The sequence below is a fragment of the Malurus melanocephalus genome, unplaced genomic scaffold (genome assembly GCF_030028575.1).
Source record: "Malurus melanocephalus ecotype Western Australia unplaced genomic scaffold, MMel_1.1 scaffold_149, whole genome shotgun sequence".
NCBI classification, from domain to species: domain Eukaryota; kingdom Metazoa; phylum Chordata; class Aves; order Passeriformes; family Maluridae; genus Malurus; species Malurus melanocephalus.
The window spans coordinates 1270603-1280537 of record NW_026623381.1 but is presented as its reverse complement, the minus strand read 5'-3'; the positions used below and the strand labels follow the sequence as shown (position 1 = coordinate 1280537).

Below are 9935 nucleotides of genomic sequence, written 5' to 3'. Positions count from 1 at the left end.
GGGGGCTTCGGCGGCGGCGCGTGCGCGCGGCCCGTGAGGCGGCGGTAACATGGCGGCGGCGGGGCGGGAGGAGCCGCCGCTGGGGCTCGAGGCGGTGGCGGAGGAGGCGGCGGCGGCGGCGGCGAGCGCCGGGTTCAGGCTCACGGCGGTGCGGCGGGAACCGGCGGTGCGGCTGCAGCACGGCGCCAGCGGGCTGGAGCCGCTGGCCTGGTCCGAGGACCACCGGGTGTCGGTGAGCACGGCCCGCAGCATCGCSGTGCTGGAGCAGCTCAGCGACGTGCACAGCGGCGGGCAGGACATGGTCATCCACCGCACCGCCGTGCCCGCGCCCGCCGCCGCCTGCATGCTCAAGGTGAGCGCCCGGCACGGCCTCCTCAGTGGGTATAAACATCTGAAAGGGGGGTGGCGAGAAGAGGGAGCCAGGGGAAGTTCAGGTTGGACATTGGGAGGAATTTCATCACAGGAAGGGTGATTAGACATTGGAGCGAGCTGTCCGGGGAGATTTGGAGTCACTGTCCCTGGAGGTGTTTGAGGAACAACTGGATGTGGCACTCTGTGGTGCTTTTGTTTGGGTCACACAAGTTAGACTCGGTGATCTCGGAGGCTTTTTTCAGCTGTAATGATTCGGTGGTTTTTCCCGGCGGTGCCAAGCAATAAAACAAGTGGAACGTGCTGTGACTGAGCATTGGAACAGAAACCAGAGAGGGTCTGGAGTCTCCCCCATTGTGGCCCCTTCCAGCCTGACCCATCCCGGGATTGTGATCCCTCTTCTGGGGAGCTGCCCGGGATTGCCTCTGCCCTGCACAGAATTTCCTGCAGGGTCTTGTGTGTTGATGCATTTTAAAAGCACAASAGAGAGAAAACCATATCCCAGTGATGTTCGGGAATTCTTAARTTTTGCAGTTTTTCCAAGAATCACTTGAGCTCCAGTACAGTTTTCAGTAGGAATCTTCCTTTGTTTTGTTACCCAAGTAAAGGATTTTTCCAGCAGGGATTTCTTTGACCTTCAGGGAAACATCTGACTTTTTACAAAGATGGAAGGTGTGGGTGAATATCTTAGTAAATAATAATACTTGTTGTTCTGAATCTGATTTTGTTTTCCAAAACAATGCTGAAATATGGAATAGAGTTGAAATACTGAGTATTTACATATTATGCAAGGTATCTTTAAGAGAACAGAAGTATGAAAACAGGCTCTTTGATTCAGCAGACAAAAATTCAATACCTGAGAGTAAAAACTATGCAAATTCAGGGCATTAATGAAGCTGAAGTCTTTAGGAGTGACGTTAATTAGCCACTGGAACAGTGTAGTATAGGCTGTGACTGGGGATGCTTTGTTTCAAGAGGGAATTAATTCCAGGAAAGCCTTCCTAAAAATCACTTGTACAATTGTTTAGAGGGGTTTTTTTCTCTCTTTCAGGTTGGCCCAAAGAAGGAGGTGGCTGAATGTAAAGAGAAGTTTGCCAGCTCAGTGGATCCGACTGTCAGCCAGACATTTATGCTGGACCGAGTGTTCAATCCCGAGGGMAAGTCCCTGACACCCATGCGGGGATTCAAATATTCCAGCTGGTCTCCTCTGGGCTGCGACGCCAACGGGAGATGCCTTCTGGCAGCTCTGACCATGGACAACCGCCTGACCATCCACGCCAACCTCAACAGGCTGCAGTGGGTGCAGCTGGTGGACCTGACCGARCTCTATGGCGAGCGCCTGTTCGAGGCCAGTTACAAACTGTGCAAGGCTGACACTCCCTGCGGGGAGCTGGGAGACTTCCCCGAGTTCCAGCGGCGCCACAGCATGCAGACCCCGGTGCGCATGGAGTGGTCGGGCATCTGCACCACCCAGCAGGTCAAGCACAACAATGAATGCCGGGATGTGGGCAGCGTGCTCTTGGCGGTGCTCTTCGAGAACGGGAACATCGCCGTTTGGCAGTTCCAGCTGCCYTTTCTGGGCAAGGAATCCATCACTTCCTGCAATACCATAGAGTCGGGAATAAGCTCCCCCAGCGTGTTGTCCTGGTGGGAATATGAACACAACAACCGGAAGATGAGCGGGCTGATCGTGGGGAGCGCCTACGGCCCGGTGAAGATCATCCCTGTCAACCTCAAGGCRGTCAAAGGCTACTTCACACTGAGACAGCCCGTGGTCTTGTGGCAGGAAATGGACCAGCTGCCCGTGCACAGCATCAAATGTATCCCTCTCTACCACCCGTACCAGAAATGCAGCTGCAGCCTGGTGGTGGCTGCAAGAGGCCCTTACGTGTTCTGGTGCCTSCTGTTGATATCCAAAGCGGGGCTGAACGTCCACAATTCCCACGTGACGGGGCTCCACTCCTTGCCAATCGTCTCCATGACTGCGGACAAGCAGAACGGCACRGTGTACACGTGCTCCAGCGATGGCAAAGTCAGGCAGCTCATCCCCATATTCACAGACGTTGCTTTAAAGTTTGAGCACCAGCTGATAAAGCTCTCAGAGGTGTTTGGCTCTGTCAGGACTCACGGAATCGCTGTCAGCCCGTGTGGGGCCTACCTGGCGGTCATCACGACCGAGGGCATGGCCAACGGGCTGCACCCAGTCAACAAAAACTACCAAGTCCAGTTTGTCACCCTCAAGACTTTTGAGGAGGCAGCTGCACAGCTCTTGGAATCCTCTGTTCAGAACCTTTTCCGACAAGTGGACCTGACGGATCTTGTACGCTGGAAAATTTTGAAGGAYAAGCATATTCCTCAGTTCTTACAGGAAGCACTGGATAAAAAGATAGAGAGCTGTGGTTCCACTTATTTCTGGAGGTTTAAGCTGTTTCTCTTGAGGATTTTRTACCAGTCAATGCAGAAAGCCCCCTCAGAGGTCACGTGGAGGCCTTCACACGAGGATGCCAAAATCTTGATATCGGATTCRCCAGGGATGGGCAGCACTGAAGATGATCAAGAGGAAGGAACTTCGAAACAAGCCAGCAAGCAAGGCCTGGCTGACACAGGCAAAAGTGTGGACATTGATGACACTGCAGAGGATTCTCTCCATCAGTCAGGTGACACTGGAGGCCGTGAGCCAATGGTAGAAAAGCTGCTTGAAATACAGGCGCAGATTGAGGCAGTAGAAATGCACTTGACACGAGAACACATGAAACGGGTGTTGGGRGAAGTTTATCTGCACACATGGATTACAGAAAACACCAGCATTCCCACCAGAGGAGTCTGTGACTTCTTAATGTCTGATGATGGCTACGATGACAGAACAGCACGAGTAAGTGGCACCTCTGCTCAGGGGATTCTGTGTCACTGTCACTTCCTTTCCCCCCCTCCTGAAAATACAGCTGGGCTGGGAAAGAGAGCTGTGGTCATGTCATCCTTCCCAGCTAGCTTCTGTAGAGCTTTCAGCTTAAATTGTCATTTCTTGATACTGTGAAATAGGAGGGAATATAAATACAGATGTTGAAATTTGGATCAGGTGGAATAAAGAATAATGATGCCCAAGTTTTTGCAGAACAGAGGAGAGGATTGGGGTTATTCTGCCACTCCTAGTAGGTTTAGAGCATGAACTGATTGAGAGATGTTTGTTTTCATGACTTTTTTCATTAACTGATTGAGAGATGTTTGTTTTCAAGTTTATTTAATCCATCTTTACAAAACTAAACTTCAGATGTATTTCCTCCAGTCAGTCACACTGCAGTTCTAATTTTAAGAACTGCAGAAGTATCTCTTCTGAAGTTATTGTTCATAATGGTCTTGTCATTGCTCCCTGAGCCTTCAGTGCAAAGATCAGTTTCAGAGGGTGAGAAAGTGGCTGTGTTTCATGAGTTAAACCCAGTGATTCGAACTTCATGCAGGATAATCAATTGACCAAGCTGACTTAGGCACTCTTGCACTTACTGCATTACAATTAATAAGCATAACTGAATGGCCATGACAGGAATTCTTTCCAAACTTGCAATGCTCCCTACCAATGTCAAAGCCTAGGACAGTATCCTTGACYATTCCAATGTGCAGAGTAAGCATTTGTGGCAGGAAATCAGTGGCCAGTGTAGCCTGCACAGGGCAATGAAGTTCTCTGAATATAGAGGGGAGACAAAGGCAGCCTCTGTGGGAGCACTGCATCAGCCTCCCAGTTCTTAAAACTCAGTGACMGGAATGGTTCAGGTGTCTCTGCATCTCTTTGTATGAGCAGAAACAGTTCTTTTCATACCCAAGTCCTTAAATCACTTGAACTCTAAAAATCAATGTATTGATTTGTATTCAACCAGAAAGACAGAGGTAGGAAGCACATGTCCAGTACTGATGTAATGTGGTGTTCTCCCTGCATCACAAGTGTGGCCATCAGTAATTCACTGGGAAAGTACTCGGGCACAACTGCTGAGTTGTTCTAKCATCCASTACTGTGAAATGAAGATCTGAGAGKTTTCTTTTCTTACTTATCTTRGAAGAATCTTGTTTCTTTTTTATAGCAATGAAAAGCGACTTCTAAATTGTATTTTATCTATTCAGTTTGCTGTCACACTTTAAAGGTCCCTGGGATGTGGTTTATATCAATTGAAATGTCACAGAGAAATTTGATCACATAAATGTTCTGCTATAAACCTCATTCTCCCAGATGACTGCTGAAAACATCCAGGTAATTTCTGAACAGGAATTTTTTTTAGCACATCCACTGTGATAGGCATGAGGAAAAGCATTGCTGTAAGGGTCAGTGGTGTGATACCAGTTCTTTCAGTACTTGAAAAAAATTTAAAAGAATTATTGTTTTTAAGTTCTGTATCCCTTTACAGTGGGACAGAAATCTTTAGAACAAAAGGAGGATAAATTGATACTTATTGATGTATTTCTTACAGTTTGATTTCTTGGGATTCAGTGCATTCTGTGTCACTCTGCAATCACAGTGAGGTTTTCCCACCCTGGGCTGTCTCACTGAGTGCCTCCTGTGTGTTGCAGGTGCTGATTGGGCACATCCTGAAGAAGATGAACAAACAGACCTTCCCTGAGCAYTGCAGTTTGTGCAAGGAGATCCTGCCCTTCACCGACCGCAAACAGGCTGTCTGCTCCAACGGCCACATTTGGCTCAGGTAATGGACCCTGACAGAGYTTTTCCCCTCCTCTGGATAATTCAAACAGAATTTTAGAGCCCACTAAACTACTTGTTAGCATTGGAGTGAAAAGGCATGAAGCATATTATCCGTGCTGCTGTTAACTGTCATCTTCCACAAGAGACAGGGCACTGGAGGTTGGATTTGGTTCTCTTAGCAGTACAATGATTTTATAAKAAAATGCTTTTGAGCATCTTTTTKGKRGGAAYACAGGGTCAGRGAGAAAGCAGGCAAGGGAAAATCAAGGACAAGTCCTCTGGAACATCACTTGAAGGAGGGTTTGTTTAAGCTCCTTCAGCATTTGAAAACAAAAGCAGTTTAACAAAAAATGATTGGGAACAGGCACATTCAGAAATGAGACAAGTTCTGGAACATCTAGAAAATTAAATCTTCCTGTACCAATGTGTGGKTTACATGGAGATTGTCCCTGTAGCCTTGGTAAGTCACTCATTTGTCACAAAGTAAAAACTGTGCCTGACAGGTTTTATGTGCTACTTTGGATAAATGGTCATGGCCTTAAGGACACCCTGGTTGTGTCCATATGCAATTTGGTCCACTTGGAAAGTTTCATTTACCTAAATTAATAAATTATTAATATTCATATTTAACATGGTTCATTACTGTCTTTACTCTCAGAAAGCAAATTGGGAACAGAACCCAGCTTCAGGACACAGGAGCAGTTCATAAAACAATAAACTCCAAACCTCTTTTTAAAGCCACTTGTCCTTTCACAGGTGCTTTCTAACCTACCAGTCCTGCCAGAGTTTGGTGTACAGGAGGTGTTTGCTTCACGACAGCATTGCACGGCAYCCAACCCCAGAAGGTAAAATGGGGCAAAAGGGGCAGGATTGGTGCTTTTTATCTGCAAAATGGCTTGATTTAGTTTCACTGACCTTTCTCTTTTAGGCAGTTACCACGTGAAGCTCTGTATTTCCCATTGCCCTGGTGTTTTCTTAGCATTAGTGACATGTTAATTACAAATTAATGACTGCAGAAATTGGTGTATAAATCRCAGATTTTAATGAGAGCTGGGTACACACATAATCTGTGCTGGAATGCTCCAGCAGTTAGCATGATATTCAAGTTGAATATGTRAGAATGCAGTTCTGCAAGAGGGATGAAGAGGAACCAGTGGCTGTGTTCTGTGCAGGATCTAATCTCAGTTTAGGAAATGAGAATACTACAGTTGTGCCATGGTGATCCCTTATTTTTTTTTCCTGAATGTAACAATGAGCATGTAAGGATAAAGCATGGAGTATTTCACCTTAATTTTGTCCCCTGCTGRGGTGGAATTTGAATTGGCACTACTTGAAATGTTAGGACAGAAACAGAGTTGTATTTTACTGAATTCTCAGTCACTCCTGCATGTGAATATTGACAAACTGATCAGGATTCCTGTTTGTGCATCTCAGATGTCATTCCTCTGTTCGTCTCTACCTCCAGCTTTAAACAATTTGTTTTCTTATTTGCAGATCCTGAATGGATCAAGAGGTTATTGCAGGGACCTTGCACATTCTGTGATTCTCCCGTGTTCTAGAGAAAAACTGTGTCAAAATTGAAAGTATTTTCTCTACTGCATAAGCTCCCTTCAGCCTGGGAGGACACAGAGATGGAACAGAGATTCTGCTGGAGGGGGAAGACATTGTCCACARCCCTGTAAATAGAACATCACAGGTTCTACCATCTCCTAAAGTCCAGAGCCCATTCCATGCTCCAGAAACAGGAGTACGCCTGGGAAATGCACCCATGGAAGCCTCAGCAACTGGACACTGACAAGGAACTGAAGGGTTGAGCACAGTGGGAATTGTCCTTTCTGCCTGACACCGGTGGCATTTCCCAAAAGCTGGGACAGGACGGCAGAGCTGCCTCTTGAATGGTCTTGGTGGGTAGAGAAGGCTCCAGCTTGTAGTGCTCTCCTTTTCTTTCTTACAAGCACTGGCATTTGCTGTAGAGCACTAAACTGTCAAAATAATCTGTGGTTCCAGTTTCCTGCCCAGAGAAATAGATGCCAGTTACAGCCATGTGAAAGAAATTGGCTGTTACATGAATTTCACTCAAAGTCTAGAGTAACTGCCTCAGAGGTGTTTCACTCAGAAGGGTGAGATTGGCTGCCTGGGTCAAATAGGGATCAGTAAGAATAATTTTTAAATGTAATAATTATTAAACTAATAGCAATTAGCTTAAACACTAACATATATATATATATATATGTATAATTTCCAATGCTTTTAAGTCTCTTGCCACACTTTTTTTTTCTGAACTAAGTTCTAACTCCTTTCCTGCTTTTGCCAATGTATTTGCCTTTTGTTTCACTTAACCCTCTACCAGCAGGAATCCTCTTTTCCAGAGAAACACAGTTAGCAAAAGTTACTGTCAGTTAAATTGAGGGTCTCCTTCATACAACAGTTGAGTTTTACCCAAGTCTGACACACAAGGAATCACTCCCAGCTGACAGATTTCCTTTTCATAATAGCTCAGTAAAAAAACCCAAAYGAACAGAACACCCCAAACCCAGCCCCACCATGTCTGACATGTTCTGGGTAAGGCCAAGGAGGCTGGTGGAGCTGTTTGTGTATCCCAGAATGGTTTGTGTTGGAAGGGACCATAAAGCTCATCCCATTCCATCCCCTGCCATGGGCAGGGACACTTCCACTATTCCAGGGTGCTCCAAGCAGTGTCCAGCCTGGCCTTGGACAATTACAGGGACCCAGGGGCAGCCACAGCTTCTCTGGGCACCCTGTGCCTGGGCCTCCCCACCCTTACRTGGAAGGATTTTTTCTAATAACCTGTCTAACTCTTTCAAAGCYATTCCCTCTTGTCCTGTCACTCCAGGCTCTTGTAAAAAGTYCCTCTCCATCTCAGAAATTTAGTTTGTCTTCTAATTGTCCTATCAGAAAAATAATTTTTTTGCCTACAGAGAGCAAGAAAATCTTTTGAACTTCCTATGCAGTGTTAGARGAGTAATACCTCCCAAATGTGTGTRGTTACTTGGTACAGTTTGTCTTGTTAACTTCAATCCATGCTGTCAAATAATCCTGAGTTTATGTATTTCCATTCTGCAGAATACCAATGGCAGAGGTGTCGCCCTGTCTGTGATTCCTGACACTTTCACTGTGTGGGAAGTGCTCTACAGCTGTTGAGAAATCATGGAATTGTGCTGACAGTATCAGTCTCCCACCAGTGCATGTGTGATTGGTGCTTGTTTCCTCGATTCAATGACTATGCATATTTTGTTCATGTTCCTTCACCTTTAGTAGGAGCAAATTTTTTTCAGCAAACATTTAACAGCTGTCCTTCTKCTCAGTGTCTCATGCATTAAGCATGATCATGCATTGACTGAGAACATTATTACAGTAGCCTAGAAACAGCAGAAGCACATTCATCTGTAAAATAATTAGCCTTGTTTGTAAATATCCTTGGAAGCGATACCATAATTGTATTAAAGAAACGTTTAGTTTTTTATTGCTGTGCATTGAAAATTGAAATTCCTTCAGTGTGTCTGCAGAGAAAGGAAATGTAGCTCGTGTTGGTATCCAGTAAAGCAAGGAGTAACCTTGAYACCCAGCGTGTATGGAGTTTGGGGCCAGCTCTGCTACCTGAGACAAAACTTCCCAGTGCTGATGGGGCTTGGGGGGAACACAACATCCATTTCCAGATGAGCTGAGCAGAGCTTTATTTGTGGTGGCTGAGAAGGCATTTTAAATGGAAGCTACAAGTCCTTGCCCTGGCAGTCGTGACCAGCTCATCAGTAAATGTTCCAATTTAGAAATCCTCCTGCCTGTGGAGAAGGGGAGGGAGCCCTGCAGAACCATGTCCCAGTGCTTTCAGAAAAAGTCAAAAAACATTTCTTTGGTAGTGGTTTAGAAACCACACAAATATCCTGATCTGCTGCAATGTTTAAGTCTGGCTGACCCAAAGGTTCACATTATAGCAGATTAGACTGGTTCTTGTTGATCATTTCTGGCAGTTCTCTTGAATTTCCCTGAACTGTTTTAATGCTTTGCCACAGAGAAGCTCTAGTACACCTCACATTAACATTGCAGCATTAATGTTTATTTTTCCCTGTCTTTCAAGGCAGTAGGTACTCAGTCTGCCATTACCAGTTTGTTTAACCTGGTTTCAGACTGCTGGGAAAATGGAATTTTAAAGCCAACAATGTTGTCTTTGTCTGCCAGTGGAGATCCTTTAGTAAAAAGCTTTCACTCCTCACCCTGACCTGTTCACTACAGGTGCAGAGGAATTGTAATTCMATTTCTGTGTAAACCAGCATTTGTCCCTAAGTGCATTTTTAACCAGAATAGCAGAGCCCGCCTCACTCAGTAACATTTAACCCCTGGTGCTGACCTGAGTGGGTCTGGCTGCCCAGCGAGTGCTGAGGCTGCTGCAGGAATCTTTTTATGCCTCAGACTCGTGATGGGCAGCTCTGGGCACAGAGGGATTTGTTCTGCTCCTGCAGAGCTGCAGCAGCACCTTGGGGCATTGTCCCACACATTGTCCAGAGCAAACCTGGTCATCCCATGGGGAAGGGGAGCAAGAAACGAGCACTGCTGCCAGATCCTCATGTTATTTTGCCATTGTCTAAGTTGCCTCCTCAAATTAACACATCTCTCATCAAGACCCAGTCTGTTTTAAGACAGACTGGAGTGTTCAAAGAACAAATCCCCCAGAATCAGAGTTTGTCTCACTAAATTTTGCAGGATACTTCAAACAAGGGGATACTTCAAACAAGGGAACAGCTGGAGATTTCCAGCTGCTTCACCTTTTGGTGGTGAACTCTGTGGCTGTTCAAGGACCCTCATCTCCAGAGGGAGAGCAACATTCCAGCAGAGACTGAGCGTTCCTGATGCTCTCCTGCCTTTT

At 46.0% G+C, this 9935-nt stretch overlaps 1 protein-coding gene across 2 annotated transcripts; it reads left to right on the top strand.

The window, feature by feature from the left end:
- Window positions 1-49: 49 nt before the first annotated feature.
- On the top strand, window positions 50-8537 carry GTF3C4 (general transcription factor IIIC subunit 4). Of its 2 annotated transcripts, XR_008965693.1 has the most exons (6): window positions 50-352; window positions 1421-3241; window positions 4924-5054; window positions 5810-5898; window positions 6548-6957; window positions 8138-8537. XR_008965693.1 is itself a non-coding variant. In XM_057371576.1 (5 exons), exons 1-5 carry the CDS (start codon window positions 50-52, stop codon window positions 6610-6612), a joined length of 2409 nt encoding a protein of 802 aa, XP_057227559.1. In that variant the 3' UTR covers window positions 6613-8537. The 2 variants fall into 2 exon arrangements, 1 of the variants encoding a protein (XP_057227559.1); XM_057371576.1 differs by having other exon boundaries at window positions 6548-8537.
- Window positions 8538-9935: the final 1398 nt, after the last annotated feature.